This window comes from Artibeus jamaicensis, unplaced genomic scaffold (genome assembly GCF_021234435.1).
Source record: "Artibeus jamaicensis isolate MK-2021 breed Jamaican fruit bat unplaced genomic scaffold, CSHL_Jam_final contig_2259, whole genome shotgun sequence".
Taxonomy (NCBI): domain Eukaryota; kingdom Metazoa; phylum Chordata; class Mammalia; order Chiroptera; family Phyllostomidae; genus Artibeus; species Artibeus jamaicensis.
The window spans coordinates 3,773,564-3,799,155 of NW_026521468.1; the positions used below are offsets into that span (position 1 = coordinate 3,773,564).

Sequence of the window (25,592 nt, forward strand, 5' to 3'; positions counted from 1 at the left end):
ACATGGGCCTGCAACTAATTTGGAGAAATCGTGTGGGAAATACCGCACTGAATGTTGAAATGGGTGGAACCCATAACTGCACTACAGGAAGAGCACCCAGCCGCCACTTAGAGTCCTACCCAGGAATGACAAGCTTCCTGAGCTTTGGGGCACCCATGCACTTGTGTGGGTTTCAGGTCAGGTGGGACAAGCTTCAAATATGGGCTCAAGCACCCAAATGTGACTTGGGCAAGTCCACTGATCCTTCTCATGGAAAATGGAAAAAATATTCTTTCCCTCAGGTGGTGGCTGTGCAGATGAAGAGCTTTATTTTGTGTGCTTGGTACAAACCACAGTGTCTACGAGCAGCAGTTATTCACCTAAGATCTCAGTGCCTGACATGTACATGGTCAAAGACTCAGTTTGGGATAAGTTACTTCGACATCATCATCACTTAACCTCTCTGAAGCTTAGTTTCTGCCCAGAGGTAACCACTGTACCACGAACAGCTCAGCCCAGGGCTGGTGTAGACACAACGCTAAGTCCTACGTGGACGTCGTTATCCAGATGCTCTCTGGACCCCACTGGGTTTTTCTCACTGGTTTTCAAGTGTGCTTTAAAAAAAAAAATGTGTCCTTTGGGGGTAATTTGTAGGTTGTCACACTTTTCTGAAATTGGATAATTACCCATTCTGTTCGACACACGTAGGCAACCTCATGAAGGGACAGTGCTGGCCAGATGGGAAACAGATTTGGCACAAATTGGATTTGGGCGGCAGTCTGTAATGCTAGTAATTTCTGTGGCAGTCCCCCATGAATAGCGAGCCTAGAGATTGTGATGACGGGAGACAGGAAATGGGAGTTCAGTAGTTCCCGACCCTGGCTGAGCATAGAACCACCTACTGTCTTAAAAATAAAGATTCATGGTTTGATTCTGCGTGTCTGGGGAGGGGTTCTAGAATCTGGGTTTTTTTAAAGGTGTGCTAAAAGATTGGGAAGTTGATTGTTGTCTGTTCTCCTTTTGTAATGCAAATAACTGAGAGCTAATGACTTAAGCTTTGGTTGCCAGGCATCCACTTCACAGATGACTATCTTGAATAAACACATTGCCAGCCACCTTTCCCTGCTGAGACTTCTTTGTTTTAGATCTTGGTTGGTTCTGTAACTGGCCATTTGGGCCACTGTTTGAAAATGTGTTTTTTCTTGTGGTTTATATGCTCTCTCTTTTAAACTCACCAATCAAGATTAAGCCGGTGAAACCCTAAGGCTCCACCCTCAGCCCCAATAAAAGCCAAACACCACACCAGTGCACCTTCCTTTTCTCTCTCTTCCTGCAACCTCACCACAGGCTAAAGAGTGCGGTCCAACTCCGAGTCCTGTAAGTAATAAATCTTTATGCTTCTCAATTACCTGATGATTATCGCTGAAGGGCGTCTTGCAGTCATAATAGGAACCACAAGGGCACGTCCAGTCACAGCACTGGTTACGGACAGGATAAAATGCTGGTTCGTGACATCTGAGGCTAAATTCCCTCTAGTGCACACCTTTCCTCAGAGTTAAAAATAATTGCTAAAGCCATACTGTAATAATTCTCGAGATCTATAAGGATGGACACGTAAAAGAAACCAAACTGGAGTTCAAGGGACTGTGGCTTGTGTGGGTTCTGAAGGGAAGTTGCAGGTCAAAGCAGCAAGTAGGAGAAACAGAACAATTAGCAGGCTAATGCTAATGGCATTAGCGGCCAGGTCAACAACAGGAGATCCCGTAGAAGTTTCAGCTATAACCGTTGGGATTGTAGAGGCTACTAGAAAAATTAAGAAAGTCAGTGAGCTGTACAGCTTAATTCTCTATCTGGCTCTACCATTCCCCTCCCCCACCTTAGTGCATTAAATATTTCTTGAGTAGTTCAGGCTTATGGTGCTCAGTAGCAATTCCTCCCTGTCCACCTTCTTCCTTTCCAACTCCACTCCCCAGAACGTAATTCTTAACAATACTTTGGTGCTTATCCAGATTGGCTTTTCTTTTCTTCTTCATTTTTCAACTTTACTGTTGTTCAACTACGTTGTCTGACTTTGAGCTCCACCTCTCCTGCCATCCCCAGCCATCCCCACCTCCCTTCTCTGATTCCACCCTCGTTGGTTTTGTTCCTGTGTTCTTTATAGTTGTTCCGGAAAATCCTTCACCCTTTTCCCCCCATTATCCAGATAGGCTTTTCTGTAGCCTTGTTCTCCAAGGAGTTTAAAGTACTCCCTGTGGTATACAGTTCCTCAGAGTCAAACCAGAGCTAACTAGCCTTCCCCAACTTATCGAAATGCCAAGTTTTTGTTGAGAAACAGGAAACGTTTTTTTTTTCTTCTCGAAGCTAGACATTAAGAGGTGAGAGCATTCTAATCTAGTCTGTTGGGCAATCAGGCCTTTATCTCAGTTTTCAGAGAAACCAACCTAAAAAAGTAAACAGTGTAATTCTGATTTTCAGGAACTGAAACCTGTACTCTTTCCCGGCTGGTATTTCTCCAGGGGGCTCAGATTTCAGAGCCAGTTCTTACCATAGCCCTCAGTCAAAAGCTGCTGACCGCTGGACAGAACAGGACTCCAGGAGTTTTCTCTTTAACATCTTAACCCTGAAAAATCTAACACCCAAGGTAAGTACAGGCTGCCTGGAAAGAACCAAGCCTTGCCTATTCAACAGAAAAAGAGATTAAAAAAAAAAAAAACCTCAAAACCCTCTAAAATGGAAAATCTACCCTATGACCCTTCCAGATACGTCTTATCTGTATGTTCAGGCAGGAGGTGGAGGGGGACATAAATGGCCCCTGTTCCTTAAGTGAAATAGGCAGAACTGTTCTGTGGATGGGACTCACCTTCTCGCTCAGGCCAGCCACCCGAGACTCCAGCCCAGACGACCTGGCTGAGCTCTGAGATTGGCATGGTGTACAGGGTTGCGGGGGAGACTTGTCAAAGCTCTGGGGATACACTTTCAATGGGACCGGGAGGAGTTAGGACTTTGGCAGGAAGAGATGACCATTGGAATATTTCATCGGTTTTGTTGGTTTGCTTTTCATAATATATTTCACTTTCATAAATATTTATTTCATAAATAATTTTACTTTTAGGAGAAATTTAAGATATATTGATTGGGAAGTTCTGATCTAATTGGATTTTCCAGATTATTTTTGTGTCAAAAGTACTTGTGGTTATTTTATTTACCAACATTAATTAAAATTACTTTGCAGTGCTTTTAAACAAATTGCTTCTTCATATCTTTTTGGTGATAGGGCACAAATGAATAGATAACTATGAATAATACCTCAGCCCTGGCTGATATAGCTCAGTGGATTGAGCATGGGCCTGCACCCCAAAAGCTTGTAGGTTCCATTCCCAGTCAGGGCACATGCCTGGGTTGCAGGCCAGCTCCCCAATGCAGGGCTCATGAGAGGCAACCATACATTGATGTTTCTCTCCCTCTCTTTCTCCTTCCCTTCCCCTCTTTCTAAATATAAAATCTTTAAAAAAAACACAAAACTTCAGCAGGTGCACAGTTGAGAAATATCTGCCGTTCTAAACTAGGAAAACAATCATCTGTAACAACAAATATTTATTTTACTAGACACAGACAGCACCTACGTGTATGCTGGATATTTTCTGTAGACATCAATTGCTATACTCACGTTTACAATATAAATGTTTTTATTACTTCAGCCATAAATGTAAGATAATTATTTAGCCCTAAATTAAATAAACTATTTTCATATATGTGTGAACAACGACCTATTGGAGACCATAATTATAGCACCGAGGTCGGGGGAAGAAATAAATCAGAGATCAACTAACTCCAATTCTAATTCTGAGCAGGCCATACCTTTTCTCTTCGTCTGTGTGAAATACAAAACAGCATAATGTGTGGGGCAGGCGGAGCCAGGTTCTAGGACGGGTCTGTTGTTTCTTTGTGGATCGTACGTAACGTTCTCAGAGCTGAGGGATCATAACCCTACCTCCTAATTCTATTGTTCCCCTCGGGCTCACACGCAGAGGCTCGGCTCCCCATGCCCCGGACCACTCTATGCCCCATTTCCAAAGCAGTGCACGCTGTCCTGCAGACACACGGCTTTGCTCCCGGGAGCCCGCGCCAGTCCTGCGGCCCCGACGCGGTCCTGCGGAAGCCTCACTGGCCAGGGCTCTGCGGGGATGTTGTAGACGTTGAACACAGTGGGGGAAGCGCCCCATGCTGGGATGGAGGTGGGGGGCCTCAGCAAGCTGCCAGCAAGCTCCTCAGCAAGGAGTCAGCCAGCACAGGCTCAAGGTGGACAGGGCCGAAGGGCAGTGTGCAGCCAAGTGGAAAGGGTGAGAGGAGGAAGTGAAAGGGAGTGGGGGGGGAGGGGGGGCGGTGCTGAAAGTGATGTTGCTGCAAGGCTTTCTCAAGTTAAAACATCTTCCTGTTTTTTAACAAAGATTTTATTTAGTTTTAGAGAGAGGGAAGAGAGAGAGAGAGAGAGAGAAACATCAACGTAGGGTTGTCTCTTGTGCACCCCCTTCTGGGCACCTGAACCACAACCCAGGCATGTGCCCTGACTGGGAGTCAAACTGCGATCCTTTGGTTCCCAAACCTGTACTCAATCCACTGAGCTACACCAGCCGGGCTAGAAGTTTTTAATTTTAATGAAGTCTAACATACCCATTTTTTAAATGAATCATGTATCTAAAATGTCATTAGCAAACACAACTTCACCCAGATTATCTCCTGTGTTATTTTCTAAGAGTAATGGTTTTGCATTTTAGATTGGGTTCATTGTTAGTTCTGAATTAATTTTTGTGAAAGATGTAGCTCTGTTTCTAGGCTCATGGTTGTGCATGTGGATGTCCAGTTTTTTCAGCACCATTTGTTGAAAAAGACTATCCTTTATTTGTTGAACTCCCTTTGCTGCTTTGTCAGAGATCAGTTGACTGTCTTTCTGTGGGTCTGTTTCTGGACTCTCATCTGTTCCACTGACCTATTTGTCTACTTCTCATCCACTTCACACTGTCTTTTTTTTAAAAAAATATTTTATTTTATTTTATATTTTAGAGAGAGGGGAAGGGAGGGAGAAAGAGAGGTAGAGAAACATCAGTGTGTGGTTGCCTCTCATATGCCCCCACTGGCGACCTGGACTGCAACCCAGGCCTGTGCCCTGACTGGGAATTGAACTGGCAACCCTTTGGTTCGCAGCCTGAACTCAATCCACTGAGCCACACCAGCCAGGGCTAACTTTACACTGTCTTGATTATTATAATAAGTAATTTCAATAGCAGGCCTTGAAGTTGATATTGTCAGTCTTTTGACTTGGTTCTTGTCTTTCAATATTGTGTTGGCTATTCTGAGTCTTTTGCCCTTCTATGTGAACCTTTGAACCAGTTTGCTGATAGCCACGAAATAATTGCTGAGATTTTTATTGAGGTTGCATTAAGTCTATAGATACCGTTGAGAAGAACTGATCTTTTGACAATATTAAATCTTCTCATCCATGCACATGGAATATCTCTCCATTTATTTACACCCCCTTTGATTTCTTTCAACAGAATTTTGTTTTCCACATGCAGAGCATGTATCTCTTTTGTTATATTTATACCTAAGTATTTCGTTTCATTTTTTGCTGCTAATGTAAGTGACATTATATTTTTAATTTAAAATTTCAATTATTCTGACTTCTGACCAAGATGGAAGCGTAGGTGGAAACACTGTGCCTCCTCACACAACCAAGTTTAAAAACAACAAAGTTTTAGTAACAAAAACGCAACCAAAACACAGAAAATTGAACTGTACTGAAGTCTGACAACAACGAACCATTCAGCCAGATGGGTAAGAGCGGCACAGTCAGCAGCTGGCTGAGCAGAGCAAGGTCGTGCAGGAAAAAGCAGCCGGACTGACCCAGGCACGCGGGTGGCGGTTGGCAGATCCCAGGCGTGGGTCGGCAATGGACGGACCCAGTGAGGGTGCAAGGCAGCTGTACACTGGGATCGCACATTCACACTCAGATAAACCAGGCGAAGAAGTAATCAGTGAGACAGACCACACAGGCTAGGGCCCCAGCGACGGGAATTAAAGCCTAAAAGCACCAATTGAAAAAACTTTTGGGGTCGGGGTGCCCGGAGAAGCTCCCAGGCTCACAGAGAGTTTTTTGGAGACCCACAGGGTCCTGGATGGTGCACAGGCCCACACATCCAGGAGCCAGCACCAGGGGGGCCTGGTTTGCTTTCAGGAAGCAGCAGAGGGGACTGAAATCCAAGAGAGAGCAGAACAAATGCCATTGCTCCCTCTCTGACCCCGCCCCCACATCCAGCATCACAACCTAGCAACTGGGTCACTCTGCCCTGGTGAACACCAAAAGTTCTGGCCCTCATATGTAACAGGCGCGAACAGACCAAAAGATTATGGATCAAGAAGAACAGCTCAAAGCCCCAGAGCCAATACTTTTAAGCGACCAGGAGATAGCCAACCTATCAGATGCACAGTTCAAAGCACTGATGGTCAGGATGCTCACAGAACTGGTTGATTTTAGTCACAAATTAGAGGAACAAATGAAGGCCAAACCAATTGAAATGAAGGGAAATGCACAGGAAACCAATAGTGATGGGAAGGAAACTGGGACTCAAATCAAGGGAGTGGACCAGAAAGAAGAAAAAAATGGCCAAACAGAAAAGAATGAAGAAACAAGAATTCAAAAACAATGAGGACAGGCTTAGGAACCTCCAGGACATCTTTAAATATTCCAACATCTGAATTACAGGGGTACCAGAAGGAGAAGAGGAAGAGCAACAAGTGGAAAACTTATTTGAACAAATAATAAAGGAGAACTTTCCCAATCTGGCAAAGGAAATAGACTTCTGGGAAATCCAGGAAGCTCAGAGAGTCCCAAAGAAGGTGGATCCAAGAAGGAATACACCAAGGCACATCATAATTATATTAGCCAAGATTAAAATGAAGGAGAGAATCCTAGAAGCAGCAAGAGATAAGGGGACAGTCACCTACAAAGGAGTTCCCATCAGACTGTCAGCTGATTTCTCAAAAGAGACCTTACAGGCAAGAAGGGGCTGGAAAGAAATATTCCAAGTCATGAAAACCAAAGACCTACAACCAAGATTGCTCTATCCAGCAAAGCTTTCATTTAGAATGGAAGGGCAGATAAAGTGCTTCTCAGATAAGATCAAATTCAAGGAGTTCATCATCACCAAGCCCTTATTATATGAAATGTTAAAGGAACTTATTTAAGAAAAAGAAGATAAAAAAGATGAACAGTGAAAGGACAGCAAACTCACAGTTATTAAGAACCACACCTAAAACGAAAGCAAACTAAAAGGACAGCTAGATCAGGAGTGGAAACATAGAAATGAAGATCTCAAGGAGGGTTAGCAACAGGGGAGTGGGAGGAGGAGACGGGGAGAGAAGGTACAGAAAACAAGTAGCATAGACAGTAGATAGAAAATAGATGGGGGGGCAAGAATAGTATGGGAAATATAGAACCTAAAGGACTTGAGACACATGGACATAAGCTAAAGGGGGGTAATGGTGGGGTTGGGGGGGCAGGGTGGAGGGGAATGAAGGGGGGAATAGAACAACTGTAACAGCATAAACAATTAAAAAATAAATAAATAAATTTATTTAAAAAAAAAAAAGAACCACACCTAAAACAAAAGCAAACTAAGAGGACAGCTAGATCAGGAGTGGAACCATAGAAATGAAGATCTCATGGTGGGTTAGCAACAGGGGAGTGGAAGGAGGAGAAGGGGGGAGAAGGTACAGAAAATAAGTAGCATAGGTGGTAGGTAGAAAGTAGATAGGGGGAGGGCAAGAATAGCATGGGAAATATAGAATCTAAAAAACTCGAGACACATGGTCATAAACTAAAGGGGGGAATGGTGGGGGTGAGGGGGCAGGGTGGAGGGGAATGAAGGGGGGGATAGGACAACTGTAATGGCATAATCAATATAAAATATTTTTTAAATTTTCAATTGTTCTGTGCTAGTATATAAAAATATCAGTTGACCTGGCTGATGTAACTCAGTGGATTGAGCCTGGGCCTGCAAACCAGATGATCATGGTTCAATTCCCAGTCTGGGTTGCAGGTCAGTTCCCAGCAGGGGATGCACAAGAGGCAACCGTACACTGATATTTCTCTCCCTCTCTCCTTCCCTTCTCCTCTAAAGATAAATAAATAAAATCTTTAAAAATACCTCAATTGACTTTTGTATATTAATCCTGCAGCACTGCTATAATCACTAATTAGTTCCTAGAGGTTTTTTGCATTGATTCTTTGGGATTTTCTACATAGGTGATCATGTCATCTGTGAACAAAGACAGTTTTACTTTTCTGTTCCCAGTCTGTATACCTCTTATCTTCTTTTCCTGTCTTATTGCATTAACCGGTACCATGGTACTTCTAGTACCATGTTGAATAAGAGCTGTGGGAAGGGACATCCTTACATTGGTCCTGATCTTAGTGGTAAAGCATCTAGTTTCTCACCATTGAGTATGATGTTAGTTATAGGTTTTTCTTTATAAATATTCTTTTATAAAGGGGCAAACCATACCAAATATATGGGCTTCAAAATCCATCTAAGATAGGGCGTTCACTAGTTTTAGCTAAGATATATTGGAGCACTGAGAAGTGATCACTGTGTGCAATAATATGAAGTAAATTTTTTTGAAAAATAAAACTTTAGTAAAATGATCTTGAAGAATATACCAGAAGAACAGTATATGGTTACCAGTTTGATATATTAACCAATTTGTTCAAGTGCTTTCAAGTCCATGTTCTACTATAATCCAAGAGCCTGCTATCATGTTTGTATCTATGTTATGAGGTAAAGGAGACTTAGGTAAAATGTTTTTATTTATCACAACTGCTGTATCAATTGCCTAGGACCTCAACAGTGTCATGAAGTCTGAGAAATGTTCATGCATAAGGTTATTGCTTTAGCTGACTTAAAATTGCCCCATACGGTGCTACATATCAACTCTTAGTGAAGCTTTTAAGAAAACAAACAGGTTGAAAAGTGGGTTAAAGAGGGCAAATGCAGCATCTGTTCTTAAAAGCTATCAAGTCAGGAATTACTTGAATTACGAAATCTTGTGGAGAAGTGGTTTCCTGCCTCCCCTCAAAACTTGGTAACAACATTTCTTACTGCAGTTCTGGCATGTTTTCATCATCACTGTCTTCTGAATTATCATCTGCTCCATCTACTTCTGGCAAATCTGCATCTTCATCACCACCCAAGTTGTTCATCGTCTTAGAGAAATGATCAACGTTGGACATCTATTCACCTGGATCATCTTCCCAGTCTTTTCAATGAATTGAAGTCCATACTAAGCCAATTAAGTTTTGCCCTTTCTTCTGTTAATCTTGGCTATGACTGGCCAGATTCTCCATTTTGTAAACATAAAATTGATCTGTTTGTTCTTTTATTCTTGGAATCGTCTGGATCAGCACAGTGAAAACAGATCGCTTTCATTTATATGTTTAAAATGTTCACTTTCTCTAAGACAAATGAATAAGTTTGGACATTTCAAAGTTTACGTTGATATCTTAACTGTCTTCAATACAAAATTCAGTTAAGACATAGTCCCTTTGGTCATTTGTTTCGCTTCACAGCAGCATCCTGAAGAGGGTAAGGGGACAGGTGAATAAGTGGTCCGGGCAATGGCAACTTCAAGGCTTCCTCCTAGGTGCAGTCTCCTTTAGCTTCCCTTAGGTGGCAGGCGGGCTCGACCTGGGTCCCCAGAACGCTGTGTGGAGAGAGTCACTCCTCCAGTTTGGGAGAAGAGGAAAATGACAAAAAGGGGCCTGTGGATGGGGAATGAGCCCGTGAGAAGTAAGGGCCGGTGAGGCAGGATGGTGGCTGCTGATGCAGGGAAATGCCCTACAAACATTCGTTATCAAGCTGAGGAAGTTTCGCTTTACTCCTAGTTTTGCGAGAAATTGTTTTTTGACTGTTGAATTTTACAGCTCTTTATGTATTCTAGATTTGGGTTGTCAGATATGTGATTTGCAAATATATTCTCCTTGTATATAGCTTGCCTTCCTTCCTTCCTTCTTTCCTCTCTCTCTCCCCCAACTTTCCCTTTCTCTCTCCCTCCCTCCCTTCCTTTTTAAGTCCTCACCTGAGGATATGTTTATGGATTTTAGAAAGATAGGAAAGGGGAGAGAGAGAGAGGGAGGTGGGGTGGAGAAAGGGAGAATGAGAATGTGAGAGAAACATCTGTAGGTTGCTTCTTGTGTGCATCAGACTCGGATTGACAACCTTTTGGTGTAGGAGAGGACGCCCCCACCAACTGAACTATCCAGTCAGGGCATCCTCTCATTTTTTTAAAAAACAGGATCTTTTGCAGAGGAAAGTGTTAAAGTTTTGGTGCAATTCATATTATTGATTTTCTACTTCTACAGATTTTATTTTTGGTGTCATCTAAGAACACTTTACCAAGACCGAGGGTCAACAGGAGTTTCTCCTGTGTTATCTTACAAGTACTTTATCATTTTACATGTAACTCTTTGATCCATTGTAAGAATTTTTTGTTTTGTTTTGTTTCGATTTTTTTTTTTTTTTTTGTGAAGTGTCAACTATGAGGTTTAGGTCAAGGTTCTTTTTTTTTTTTTCTTTGCCTACGGGCATCCAGTTGTTTCAGCACCATTTGTCAAAAAGATTATTCATCTGGTGAATTGTTTTTGCAAAATCAGTTGACTGTACTCATGTGGGGCTACTTCTGGGTTCTCAATTTTGTTCCATTGATCTATGTGTCATTTCTTTGCTAAGACACACTGTTCAGATCACTGAGCCATATATTAAGTCCTACTGTCAGGGAGAGTGATTTCTTGCACATTTTTCTTTTTCAAAGTTGTGTTAACTAATTCAGTTCTTATGCCTTTCTGTAAATATTTTAGAATAATTTTATCTGTATGTACAGAACATCTTGTTGGGATTTTGATAGGAATTGTGTTAAACGTACAACTCAGTTTGGGGGAGAATGAACAGCTTTACTACCTTGAGGGCTACAGGGCATGAATACAGGGTATCTCTTCATTATTAGATCTCCCTCAATTTCTCTCATTAGCACTTTGGAAGTTTTAGTATTAGTCCTATCCATGTTTTGTTAGAGTTATACCTAAGCTTTTTTTTACATGATTATAACTTCTATTATAATTATAATTTTGCTTTCCACACGTTCATTGCTAGTATACAGAAGTACCATTGATTTTTGTATGTTGATTTTGTACCCTGAGGCCCTGCTAACTCATTTATTAGTCCAAGGCATGCTTGGAATTTTCTAGGTTCACCACGATATCATCTGTAAATAGGGACAGTTTCATTTTCCCTTTATGTTGTCTTTCTAACATTTTATGATGTCTTTTGTCATGTAGAAACTTAAAATTTTTATATAGGTAAATTCTGTTTCCATTATGGTTGATAATTTTTCCATCGTGTTCAAGACAGAAAATTTTTCTGTCTTTCCTGGATCTCAAGACATTTTTAATGTGCTGAGGTGTTCTTTCTGGAAACATTTTGTATATGATGTTGGCCTATTTGTTCTTAGAAATTGACCCATGTGTATTTTTTGGGCTTTTATTGTCATATGTGTTATATAAAATGAATGTAATAACCAACGTCAGGAAGATTGTGCTGGAATGGTTATACTATCAAAAAATCCTGAGAACCTTTCCGTCCTCTGAACTTCTCCACTCCTAGGAGGCTTAATAATTGAAGACACTAGTTTGCATGATGATTAAGAACCTAGGTTTTGATAAGGAACTTTACACTTTAGAGTCAGATATCACTGACTGCAAAGCATTATCCATGTGATCCTAGGCACATTCACCAGCTCCAGTGTGCTCCTCGGTAAAATGAAGATAATCGTGTTTGTTGTGGGGAGGTAGTGAGATAATGTATGTACACTTTTTGGTACAGTGCTTAGCTCAGTAATATATTTCAGACCATAAGGAGAGGCACAAACACAATCCTTCCTAGCATCCTCCCAGTTTTCACCTAGACTTGACTTACCTACTCTTCTTCTATCAAAACTTTTGATCCTGGATCTTGATAGGGATTTCTGCCTGTGGCCACTAATGTTTTGGCATGTGTATATATACTGGTCTTATTTCTCTCTTTTACATTTGGCTTATCTATCTTGTTTTTTAAAATACGATTTTTTAACATAAGTTTTGGGCTCACAGCAAAATTGAGAGGAAGGTACAGAGATCTGTTCTTGCCACTACAAATTCCCAACCTCTCTTGTGATGAACATCCCCTACCAGAGGGGAACACTGGTTACAGTTCATGAACCTGCAGTGACACATTGTAATCATTCCAAAGCCCACAGTTTACATGTGGTTCATTCTTGGTGTCCTACATTCAATGGGTTTGGACAAATGTATAATGACATGTATCCATGATCATACTATAGGTTCTAAAAATCTTCTGTACTCTGCTTATTAACCCCTCCCTCCCTGAACCACTGAGAGCCATTGATCTTTTTACTGTCTCCATAGTTTTATCTTTTCCAGAATGTCATATAGTTGGAATCATATAGTATGTACCCTTACTAGACTGGCTTCTTTCACTTAGCAATGTGCATTTAACTTTTCTCCAGTAAGCTCAATGGAGCCATGTACTTTGTAAAATTTTCTTTTTCTTTTTTTAAAAAATTTTATTTACTTATTTTTCAAGTACAGTTTTTTGTCTATTTCTCCCATCCCAGCCTCCCCCACCCCATGCTCCCCACCTCCCTCCCATTTCCACCCCTTTGTTCTCGTCCCTGTGTCCTTCCTATTTGTTCCTCCAAATCCCTCCCCCTTTTTCCCCTTAGATTCCCTTTCCTCTCCCCTCTGGTCGCTGTCCCCTTGTTCTCTATTTCAGTGTCTTTGTTTTCTTTTTCTGCTTGATTGTTCGTTTTGTTATTTAGCTTCCTGTTAAAGGTGAGATCATATGGAATTTGTCTTTCAACCCCTGGCCTATTTCACTCAGCATAATGCTTTCCAGTTCCATCCATGTTGTTGCAAAGAGTAGGAGCTCCTTCTTTCTTTCTCCTGCATAGAATTCCATTGTGTATATGTACCACAATATTTTGATCCATTCATTTACTGACGGGCACCTAGGTTGCTTCCAACTCTTGGCTATAGTAAATTGTGCTGCTATGAACATTGTGGTGCATAGGTTCTTTGAAATTGATGTTTTAGGATTCTTAGGATATAATCCTAGCAGTGGAATTGCTGGGTCAAAAGGCAGGTTGATTTTTATTTTTCTGAGAAAATTCCATACTGTTTTCCATAATGGTTGTACCAGTCTGCAATCCCACCAACAGTGAACTAAGGTCCCCTTTTCCCCACAACCTCTCCAACATTTGTTGTTTGTTGCTTTGTTTATGATAGCCATCCTGACCGGTGTGAAGTAGTATCTCATTGTGGTTTGTACTTGTACTTGTGGTTTAATTTGTATCTCTCTGATAGCTAACGATATTGAGCATCTCTTCATGTGTCTCTGGATGTCCTTCTTGGAGAAGTGTCTGTTCAAGTCCTTTTCCCATTTTTTAATTGGGTTCAATGTCTTCCTAGAGTGGAGTCGTGTAAGTTCTTTGTATATTTTAGACATTAAACCTTCGTCTGAGGTATCATTGGCAAATATGTTTTCCCATACAGTTGGCTGTCTTTTTAATTTAATACTGTTTTCTTTAGCCATGCAGAAGTTTTTTATTTTGATGAGATTCCATTTGTTTATTCTTTCCTTTATATTCCTTGCTCTAGGGGACATATCAGTAAAAATGTTCCTGCATGAAATATCTGAGATTTTCTTGCCGATGTTCTCCTCTAGGACTTTAATGATGTCATGGCTTATATTTAAGTCTTTTATCCTCCTTGAATTTATTTTGGTATATGGTGTAAGTTGGTGCTCAAGTATCATTTTTTTGCATGTAGCTGTCCAGTTCTCCCAACACAAAAATATGGAACGCTTCACGAATTCGCGTGTCATCCTTGCGCGGGGGCCATGCTAGTCTTCTCTGTATCGTTCCAATTTTAGTATATGTGTTGCCAAAACGAGCACGTACTTTGTAAAATTTTCTTTGGTAACTGTCCAGATGTTTTACTCTGTAATTGATTTATCTAAGTTCTCAAGGTTTTAATTAAACCAGTTTGCTTTTTTGCCTATATTTTAAAAACATTTCATTTATGTTTTTAAAATTCTTAACGTATATTTTGGGCCCTGGCTGGTGTAGCTCAGTGGATTGAGCACAGGCCTGTGAAGCAAAGGGTCCCCAGTTTGATTCCCAGTCAGGGCACATGCTTGGGTTGCAGGCCAGGTCCCCAGTAGGGGACATATTAGAGGCAACCACACATTGATGTTTCTCTCCCATTCTTTCTCCTTCCCTTCTCCTCTCTAAAAATAAATAAATAAAATATTTTTAAAAACATATATTTTGGTGGAACAAAATATTCTTACTTTGTATTTTAGAAGAAAAAATCTACCAGAATTTCCCATTTATTGATTATCTTTCAAATCTTTAAAAAATTTTAAATATATTTTATGATTGTGCCATTACAGTTGTCCCATTTCCCCCCTTTCATTCCCCTCCACCCTGCACACCCCCTCCCACCCACATTCCCCCCCTTTAGTTCATGTCCATGTGTCACAAGTTCTTTAGCTTCTATATTTCCCATACTACTCTTGCCCTCCCCCTATTTTCTCCCCACCATCTATGCTACTTATTCTCTGTACCTTCTTCCTCTCTCCCCCTTCCACTTCCCTGTTGCTAACTTTCCATGTGATCTTCATTTCTATGGTTCTGCTCCTGATCTAGCTGTCCTCTTAGATTGCTTTTGTTTTAGGTGTGGTTGTTAATAACTGTGAGTTTGCTGTCCTTTCACTGTTCATCTTTTTTATCTTTTTTTTCTTAAATAAGTTCCTTTAACATTTCATATAATAAGGGCTTGGTGATGATGAACTCCTTGAATTTGATCTTATCTGAGAAGCACTTTATCTGCCCTTCCATTCTAAATGAAAGCTTTGCTGGATAGAGCAATCTTGGTTGTAGGTCCTTGCCTTTCATGACTTGGAATACCTCTTTTCAGCCCCTTCTTGCCTGTCAGATCTCTTTTGAGAAATCAGCTGACAGTCCGATGGGAACTCCTTTGTAGGTGACTGTCCCCTTATCTCTTGCTGCTTCTAGGATTCTCTCCTTCATTTTAATCTTGGCTAATATAATTATGATGTGCCTTGGCATGTTCCTTCTTGGGTCCACCTTCTTTGGGACTCTCTGAGCTTCCTGGATTTCCCAGAAGTCTATTTCCTTTGCCAGATTGGGAAAGTTCTCCTTTATTATTTGTTCAAATAAGTTTTCCACTTGTTGCTTTTCCTCTTCCCCTTCTGGTACCCCTATAATTCGGATGTTTGAACATTTAAAGATGTCCTGGAGGTTCCTAAGCCTGTTCTCATTGTTTTTGAATTCTTGTTTCTTCATTTTTTTCTGTTTGGTCATTTCTTTCTCCCTTTTGGTCCACTCCCTTGATTTGAGTCTCAGTTTCCTTCCCATCACTATTGGTTTCCTGTGCATTTCCCTTCATTTCAATTGGTTTGGCCTTCATTTGTTCCTCTAATTTGTGACTAAAATCAACCAGTTCTGTGAGCATCCTGACCATCAGTGCTTTGAACTGTGCACCTGATAGGTTGGCTATCCCCTGGTTGCTTAGAAGTATTGGCCCTGGGGCTTTGAGCTGTTCTTCCATTGGAGCCATTTTGTTTTGGTCTGATCACACCTGTTCCATAGTAAGGGGTGGAGCACCAGGGCAGGGCAACCCGATTGCTAGGTTTTGATGCTGGATGTGTGGGGGGAGGTCAGAGAGGGGACAATGGCATTTGTTCTGCTCTCTCTTGGATTTCAGTTCCCTCTGTGCTCCCCCGAGCAAATTGGGCCCTTTTGGTGCTGGTTCCCAGGTGGGTGGGCTTATGTACGTACTGGGACCCTGAGGGTCTCTCCAACGAACTCTCCTGTGAGGCTAGGAGTCTCCCCCTGCACCTGAACATCCACAAGTGTTTTCAATCAGTGCTTTTAGGCTTTATTTCCTGTCGCTGGGGCCCTGGGTTGTGCAGTCTGTCTTACTCGCCGTTTTCACCTGGTTTATCTGTGCCCAAGTGTATGACCAGGGTCAGACAGCCACCTTGCGCTCCTCACTAGGTCTGCTCATTGCCACCCTGAGCCTGGGGTCTGCCAACCACCACTTTTTCCTGCCGCAAACCCTCTCCGTGGGCCTCCGACTCCACCCCTCTTACTGGTCTGGATGAATGGTTGTCAGACTTCCATACAGTTCAATTTTCTGTCAGATCTTGTTGGTTTTTGCTTCTTAATTTTTGTTGTCCTTTTGGTTGTGTGATGAGGTACAGTGTGTCTACCTATGTCTCCATCTTGGCCGGAAGTCCATGCTAGTTATTTCTTAAGTTCTTTAACTTTTGAAGAAAATCACTATTTTTACCAATCTTACCAATGTAGGCATTTAGTGCTGTGGGTTTTTTCCATGTACTGTTTATACCAAGTCATGACCTACACCAAAAATCTCCAACTGGCAGACTCTTTGTGTCTCTCACGGAACTTAGTGTGCTCACAGTGAACACTCGTTGAACATTTTTGGTGGTAATAAATTGAAGAATAAAATGTTTTGGTTGCATTCTTTTTTTAAAAAATATTTTACTTATTTATTTTTAGAGAGAGGGGAAGGAAAGGAGAAAGAGTGGGAGAGAAACATCAATGTGTGGTTGCCTCTCATATGTCTCCTACTGGGGACTTGGCCTGCAACCCAGGCATGTGCCCTGACTGGGAATCAAACTGGGGACCCTTTGCTGCACAGGCCTGTGCTCAATCCGCTGAGCTACACCAGCTGGGCTTGATCACATTCTTTAGCCTATAATGAAGCAAAGGAGAAAAGTGACTGCAGGTGGCAACCCAACTGTTAGCCCCTTACGAGACCTCCTCACCGTGGTACCGTTGAGTTTTACCGATTTGCTGAACCACTTCCAAATGCCAGTTCTCTGAGGAGAGAATCCACTGATCCTTCTTTTTCCCACTTATCAGCACCCCCCCTCTATCCATCTGCAGTTCCCACCCTGTCCTAGGAATGTGTACAGTCCAAGAGTTCAACCACATCCTCACTAATGCTCTGAGTTTACACCCCCTACTCTCCTTTTACATTTTTTGGAGGTGAAGATTTTTGTTTTTATGTTATAAATATTTCAAACTTACAAAAAAACAACAAAGAACAAAATAATGCACACAAATGTGTCTACCACCCAAATCTAATAGAAGATGCCAATTAAAAAACCTTTTTATTATGCCAATAAGTGGTATCACTAACTACCCAGTTGCCTATTCCAAAACCCAGTTACTAAATTTTAGTCCTTTCTCCTGATTTCTGTCTGGTCAATGCAGGTCATGTTATCATAATTTTACTTTCTACATGTCTCTCCCATGGGCCCAGATCCTCTTTATCCCCATTGCCATTACTGAGCCAATCATCTCTCCCATGGTTTATTGCAAAACCCTTCCCACCACAACTGCTTCATCCAACCCCGCTTCCCTTCAGACAGTAAGCTCTGAGAGGCAGAGCTATGTTTATTCTTGATCTGCCCCTTAATCTCCAGCCCCAGCACTTAGCAGGAACTCAGGAAATATTTTCAAATGAATTAATGAATGTCATTTTACATCTTCGTCAACATGATATATGTCTTTTAGTAGTTTCTGTTGCAGAATGAACATGGAGAAACATAATTCATCTTTGGTGGTAGAACCATCTTACGCAGATTTGGTCATCAACGCAGGAAAAGTAACTTTTGGTGAAGGGAACAGAAACAAGCTGCAGAAAACTCAGAGAGACCAAGAGAAGGAGAAAGTTTCACAGGCTGCCTGTGCTTTACTAAATTCAGGAGGAGGAGTGGTTCTGATGGAAATGGCAAACAGCGATGAGCATCCTGTGGAGCTGGGACTGGATTTAGAAAAGTCTTTGAGAACACTTATTCAGTCTTCAGATTTGCAGACTTTCTTTGAGACCAAGCAAGAAGGGAGGCATTTTTACCTTTTCGTTAAATCTTGGAGACCTGACCCTTCCTCTGCAGACGATGCCATCAAACCCCGCATTTGCAGTCTGGGTACTTCGTTATACCATAGATCTGGCACCTCTGTGCTTCCCATGAAACCAAGAGAGGCACGTAATTTTCTGAAAAAGAAGGAAAAAGATGCAAAAACTTTTGAGAATGGACCTTCTAACAATATTCTCATGGAGTCAGAGGAAAATTTCCATAACTTGACTCCTGATGAACAAACCTTCCAAAGAAAAGAGCTTCATCGTGGTGAAATCCTGCCTTTTCCTGAGTCTCATTCTGTAGAGTTCAAACAGTTCTCTACAAAACACATCCAACAATACGTTAGAAACATAATTCCACAGTACATCTCTGCATTTGCAAACACTGGAAATGGCTATCTTTTTATTGGAGTGGATGATAAGAGCAAGAAAGTTCTGGGATGTGCTAAGGAAAATTTGGACTGTAACTCTTTGAGAAAGATAATAGAGGATGCAATAAACAAACTACCTTGTGTCCATTTTTGCCAATCCCAACGCCAAATAACTTTCACAGTCAAATTCTTGGATGTGTTAGAGAAAGGAAAGTTCTATGGCTATGTTTGTGCCATCAAAGTGCAGCAGTTCTGCTGCGCAGTGTTCTCGGAAGCTCCCAAATCGTGGTTGGTGAGAGGCGGGCAAGTCTGCAGACTGACCACTGAGGAATGGGTAGACATGGTGATGGACACAGACCCAGGTAAGAGGGGAAAGTAACTGTCCTGTGCTTTTTCTACCTCTAGTTCCTTCAAATCAGACAGGTTTTTCTTTGTTTCCTAAGGCTCTGAACTTCTCACACCCACTAAATTCTGTGTTTTTTGAGTCTTTGAGAATCCTGCTTTCCATACATGATAAAGTTTTGTTGGGTAATTATAAGCCCAAATCAATGTCTTAAAATAGGTAATTTTTCTTCACATCAGAAGATGAAAAGAAAAATTTGGGAAGATGGTTGCCTTATAGTAGCTCTTACTGCTTCAGGAATCATTTATTAAAATTTCACCCAAGCTGAGGAGCTCAGTTGGTTTAAGTGGTGACCCAGCACACCGAGGTTGCAGGTTCGATTCCTGTTCACAGTACATACAAGAATCAATCAATGAATGCATAAATAAGTGGAACAACAGATCTCTAAACATCAATAAATTAAATTTTAAAATAAAATTTCAGAAATTTTGTGAGCCAGTTGTTAAACATGGTCCTTATTAAAAATTATTATATAAACTTACAATTATATTAAAAACAAGTGTAATAAATACAAACTCACTACTACCTAATTATTTACTAATTTTAATACTATCTTTGCTTGTGAGGTTATTTACATCTATTTTATCTGTCTGGGGGAAATACTATAAAATGCTGTGCTACTGTGCATTTCTTCCCAACTCTGCACTGAGAGATATCACATTGGTAGCTCAAAATTGTTCATGGCAGGAATATTTGCACCACAGAAATAAACTACATGTATATACGTGTTTACTAAAAGAATGTGCTGCATACCAAAAAAAAGAAATAGAAACAAAATGCTATCTAGACATAGAGAGTGAAGAATTATACTGAATGAGAAGCGCATCCAAACTTCCAAATAATGTCTCTCCATTGTTGGGTTTGGGCAACCTCCATGTGCAATAAACACACTTGCCTTCACTAGGTGAATGGGGCATTGCCTTGCCATTATCTCTCAAGTCACACTACCCAGACAGTCCTAGAACACACCTCCTGGTAAGGTCTTTTGGTCGTGAAAAGATGAACTAACATGTCAGGATAACATGTTTTCTCTCTTTCTTAAGATCTTGAACGCTTCTCTGAAGACTTCGAGTCTCAACTGAGTCTGTCTAGTGGGCCTCCTCTCAGCAGACCAGTGTACTCCAAGAAAGGCCTAGAACATAAGAAAGATCTCCAGCAACTTTTATTTCCAGGTAGCAATTATGGTTTGCCTACTTGACACCAGCTAGTTTCTATGCTGGGATAAGGGGAGGTAAATGGTGATGCTTGTTTTTTAAAATCCAGAAAGTAACCCTTACTGGTGTGACACAGTGGGTTGGGCATTGTCCTGTGAATTGAAAAGTGGCCAGTTTGATTCCCAGTCAGGGCACACTCATGGATTGATGGGCAGGTCCCTGGTTGGGGGCGTGCAAGAGGCAACCAATCGATGTTTCTCTCACACATTGATGTTTCTATCCCTCTCTTTCTCTCTCCCCTCCTCTCTCTAAAAGTAAATAATTAAAGTCTTTTTAAAAAGGCTAAAATATATTTTTTAAAAGTACATATATCTGGTTACTCATTCCAGACTCAATAAATTAGAATATGGGATAATATCTCATTATGTATTTTTTATTGAGCTTATTCACATGATTTTGATGAACATCCAGATTGGATACCATAGTTGAACTAGAGGCATACACTGCACCAGGAGCAAAAAAAAAAAAAAAAAAATTCCCGACCTCTGCCATATTCTCCAGAGGAGTGCCTGTTATGAATATTAAATGGAATAAAAATTTATGTCAAGATGCAACACTACATAAAATGAAGATCAATTATGAACACATTTAGGGAGAAACAATTGTGTTTAACAGCACAAAATTTTGGTTCAGAAGCAGGGACAGTACCTGTTTAAACCCCTACAGTGTGACTCTATTCTTGTGTCACATAATTGTTCCTTGCTCCCGTGTGACAGAGGGAGACTCTTGTGATGGATGCAGTCTCGCCCTGATCTGTGAGTGCTGCCAGAGTTTTGCTTCAAGAGAGGCAGCTCAGGGCCTAACCTCAGGGCCTGAGGGGACTCAGTCGGGGACTGCAGGAGATTCTGCTGATAAAGGATTTAACATGGTCCATCTTCTCTGCGAACATTTAATGAGCACCTTCTTCCTGGGAGGGCTCCTTCTACCTCCATCAGTGGGGTCTGTCCAGAGAAAATTTGAGATCTGAATACTCTGAGAGTAGGAAGGGGAACAGAACTAACATTTCCCAAGCAGCTACAATGAGCTGGGTATTTTATGTTATTTTTTCTTCACCATAGAGAATATGGTTTTTGTTTGTTTGATTATTTTACAGATGAGGGAACACAGTCTTAGAGAAACTAAGGAATTTCTCAAGGTCATAAATGTAATGAGCACATAGATTTAGAGAAAGCATGTCAGGTTTTCAAGGCTTCTTTTCCTTTATTATAAAATAATAATATTTACAAAAAAATACACAAAAAATCTTTAATTTATCATCAGATTAATTACAATTGAATGCAACTATAAGAATTCCTTTTTATTAATTATAATTACTCATAAAATAAATACAATATTGACCTCAAATTTATAATTCCCTCCATATCTAGTGCCGTCGGAAGGTTTGCAATATAAACCTGAATCCCTGTGGCTGGAACTATCCTCAGAGCATGAAGGTCTGAAGAAATTAATTAATGAGCAAATACATCCTCTCTCCCAGGGAATTTTGATCTTTTCTAGAAGCTGGGCAGTGGACCTGAACTTGCCAGAGAAGCCGGAAGTCATCTGTGATGCTCTGCTGGTGACCCAGAACAGCGCCCCCATTCTCTATACCGTTCTCACGAAGCAGGATGCAGGCGGGCAGCTGTACTGCACCCGCACAGCCTTTACTTTGAAGCAGAAGCTGGTGAACACGGGTGGCTACACCGGGAAGCTGTATGTTGTGCCCAGGGTCCTCCAGCTGAGTCCTGAGAACAATCCAGACCCCTCTGAAGGGTCAGGCTCTCTAATTGACTACCCTCAGTCCTATAACCTTGCAGACACCCAGCAAATGGAAACCTTGCTGCAGTCCCTGGTGATTGTCTTACTCGGCTTCACATCTTTCCTGAGTGACCAGGTCGGCTGTGAGATTTTAAATCTGCTGACAGCCCAACAGTATAAGATCATCTCAAAAAACCTTCACAAGACCAGAGAATTGTTTATCCATGGCTTACCCGGCACCGGGAAGACCATCATAGCCATGAAGATTATGGAGAAGATCAAGAATATGTTTCATTGTGAGGAAAATGAAATTCTCTATGTTTGTGAGAACCAACCTTTGAGGGACTTTATCGGGTAAGCAGTTGGATCTTGTCACCAAATGAGGTTCAGTCTGAATTCATTCCATACTTCCCTCTACTCAAATCGTTTTGCTCCTTGAGAATAGGATGGTAAATGGTGCATAACCATAGTCCTGAGTACACAGGAGTATGAGAGAGTAACTTTCCTCCTTCATATACTTAGAGAAAACCTCCGTGTGTCATTTAAATTTTTTAACTGTTCATATATATTATTATTTTCTTTTTCCTTTTAATTTTTACAGTAATAAAAGTATCTGCTATGCGGTGACCCGGAAAACCTTCATGAGAACTGTCTTCAAAAATATTAAACACATCGTCATCGATGAAGCTCAGAATTTCCGCCTTGAAGATAAGGACTGGTATGAGAAGGCGAAAACCATCACTCAGACAGGAAAAGATAATCTGGGAATTCTCTGGATCTTTCTAGACTACTTTCAGACCAGTCACATTGTTAAGAGTGGCCTCCCTCATTTCCAAAACCAGTATCCAAGAGAAGAGCTCACTAGAGTGGTCCGCAATGCAGATCCGATAGCCAACTACCTACAGAAAATAATGAAGGAGGTCAGAGAAAATCCACCATCTAACATCCCCACTGAGTCCTTGAAGATGTTCCAAGAAGCTGAATGGGTTCAGGGTGTGCCAGGTGAGTGTAAGATTATAAAGCGCTTGAACTTGGATCAAGCGGTGGCGTATATAGCACAGAAATGCCAGTTTTTCTTGAAGCAAGGTTATTCCTGCAAGGATATTGCTGTGCTCTGCAGCACAGCAAGTGATATAGAAAAATACAAACCTAAGCTTCAAACAGCAATGAGGGTGACAAAAAGTTCTGAGTCCAATGAGGAAACTGATTTAATACAGCTCAGAAATGCGTCCGATGTCATGGACAATCACATCGTGTTGGACAGTATCCGTCGATTTTCAGGCCTGGAGAGAAACATCGTGTTCGGAATCAATCCACGGGCAGCTGAGCCAGCTGTTTTCTACAATCTTCTGCTCTGTCTGGCTTCCAGGGCCAGGAAACACCTGTATATTCTGATGCTAACCTAAGGAGAGCTGATGGAGACAAAATATTCTCTCTGTCATAGTTTCAGAAAAGGAATAACTTGTCTGCATCGTACAAGCATTATTTCTAACAATGGACCCTTGTAAGAAAACTGGCTTCAGAGTTGTTGCTATGTCCTGTAAAACGAACTTCTAAAAAGCATAATTCTGATTGATTCTATCAACTGGTACTTTTTTGCTTTGCTATTCATATTTAGATTAACATTCAATTGTTTTAAATTAAAAAGTAAGTTTTGTTTGCTAATCCAGAGGGGAATTGTTGATATTTCTTTCTTTGTCCGCACTTGGAACAGCAGTAAAACATACAACTGTGCACATTTGTTTTTATAAAGTGTCCAAGAATCTGTGGCCCCTTAAGTTTAACAAAGGGTAATGTGAATCGGACCATTAACCTGATTTTAATCTGTATAGCCCTGCTGTGTCCAACTTTGAGCTTCTTAGGTTGACTCAACAAGCCCCAGGTGGAGGTCCCTGAGTGGAGTGATGGGAGATTAAGAAAAACACAACACAATACAGGTTAAGGAAGGGCGGTGGCCAGGTGGGGCATTGTCCTTGGATGGAGAGACAGTGACCCTGAACATGGGCTCCGAGTTTATTTTGTAGGGGTCAGTGACATAAAAAGCTCAAGGAAGTTTCACAGACTTAGGGAGATGCTACGGGCACAGACTGTTCCGTTCCCAGGCTGTCTAAACAATAAATACGTCTTCTGCAAAAGTTACAGTCGCATTCAGCTGAAGCTTGCTATTTATTCCTGTAAAGACCAATTTCTAAAATAATTTACTATATTGTGCACTACATTAGCAAAAGAATAAGGCTCACCAGAAAAAATATGGCCATGAAGTAGAGGAATGTTGTCACACAACATTTCAACATGAAATTTGAAAAATGTTATGAAGCAACTGCAACTACAGGAGAATATCTCAGATCAGAAGTAAAGGAGCACCAATAAGACACGGCCCAACAAAGAGAGAATGGGAAATGTGCGCCCAGCCAGTCAAGAGAAGAGCAACCCACGCCCTGGCTGGTGTAGCTCAGTGGATTGAGTGTGGGCCTGTGAACCAAAGGATCGTGGTTCGATTCCCAGTCAGGGCACATGCCTGGGTTGCAGGCCAGTTCCCAGCAGGGATACACGAGAGTCAACCACACACTGATGTTTCTCTCCCTCTCTCCTTCCCTTCCCCTCTAAGTTTAAATAAATAAAATAAAATTTAAAAAAGAGCAACCCCAATGAACGATTTCAGAAGGGAAGCCTAGATTACAAGATGAACAAAGATAATCAACACAATAGATAACAGAATAACAAATCTAAAAATATAAGTGAGAAGAGCCCCAAAAAGTAAGTAAAGAGATTTTTTTAAAAGATTAGAGAGGAGACACATACGAAAGACGGAATGGATTTTCAGTGTGTATATAATTGGAGTCCTTCAAAGAGTGATATAAAGCAGTAGAACAGAACAAATATTTAAAATTACAACTCAGTAGAATGTGTTGGAGATGAAAGGACACTGGAATCTACACATTACAGGGGCCTACCACGTGTCTTGAAAACATGACATTGGGGAGTCCACGCTCAGCCTCCCCTGAGGCCAGTCGTGGCCATAGGACCATACACCTGCTGGACTATAAAGTCGGAGAATCCACTGGCAGCCCCACAAAGACTGTCATTCCAAAACGTATCAGGTTGGCACTGGCCCGCTCCGAAGAATGTTTCATGCCCGAAAAGAGTGGAGCCACACCAACAAAAGAGCCCCAGAAAGGAAGCGTGACCTTTTCTATGCAGCCATGGTCTGTTCAGTGTGGAGAGTACCTGTAAAAACTCAGGAGGACCAACCCCATGAAGGCTTCCTAAGGAACTTACAGGATGAACCTCATTCAACCAAGAGGTGATTGTAGAAACATTGGCACAAACACTGTCAGTGAACATCGACGATAATGAACTTAGATCTAAAATAAAAAAACAAAGTTGGAGGGAAAAGTGACAAAATAATATGTGATGGAAAATGTGACAATACAGAAATTGTATACTTACAGCAGGGGCAACACAGAAGGAGAGAGGGTGGAAAGCATACTTATTGCCTCGTAGGACATTTAGTCATTCCTCCTGCTCAGGTGTCCTTCTGTCCCCCACCCAGTGTGACTGTAAAATTTTCTTCGCATCCATTTTACACACTTCTTTATATGTTTATTTCTAGATGTTTTATTTATTTATTTATTAGATGTTATTCATTTATCTTTAGAGGGGAAGGGAAGGAGAGAGGGAGAGAAACATCAAGGTGTGGTTGCCTCTCGTGTGCCCTCTGCTGGGAACTGGCCTGCAACCCAGGCACGTGCCCTGACTGGGAATCGAACCACGATCCTTTGGTTCACAGGCCCACACTCAATCCA

At 41.3% G+C, this 25,592-nt stretch overlaps 1 protein-coding gene, 1 non-coding gene and 1 pseudogene across 5 annotated transcripts; 1 reads left to right on the plus strand and 2 right to left on the minus strand.

Annotated features, from left to right (window-relative positions):
• The first annotated feature begins 1,271 nt into the window (after positions 1-1,271).
• SLFN11 (schlafen family member 11) lies at positions 1,272-23,972 on the plus strand. Of its 4 annotated transcripts, none has more exons than XM_037167314.2 (6): positions 1,272-1,356; positions 2,455-2,620; positions 17,716-18,794; positions 19,879-20,007; positions 21,417-22,140; positions 22,388-23,972. In XM_037167314.2, the coding sequence occupies exons 3-6, from the start codon at positions 17,732-17,734 to the stop codon at positions 23,190-23,192; spliced, it is 2,721 nt and encodes a 906-aa protein (XP_037023209.2). In that variant the 5' UTR covers positions 1,272-1,356; positions 2,455-2,620; positions 17,716-17,731; the 3' UTR covers positions 23,193-23,972. The 4 variants fall into 4 exon arrangements, with proteins under 4 accessions (XP_037023209.2, XP_037023208.2, XP_037023210.2 ...); XM_037167313.2 differs by having other exon boundaries at positions 17,719-18,794; XM_037167315.2 differs by having other exon boundaries at positions 17,731-18,794.
• On the minus strand, positions 9,131-16,527 carry LOC119065305 (prostaglandin E synthase 3-like; annotated as a pseudogene).
• Positions 13,933-14,039, minus strand: LOC119065335 (U6 spliceosomal RNA). The gene has a single exon (XR_005085578.2). It is a non-coding gene; the product is annotated as a U6 spliceosomal RNA (small nuclear RNA).
• Positions 23,973-25,592: the final 1,620 nt, after the last annotated feature.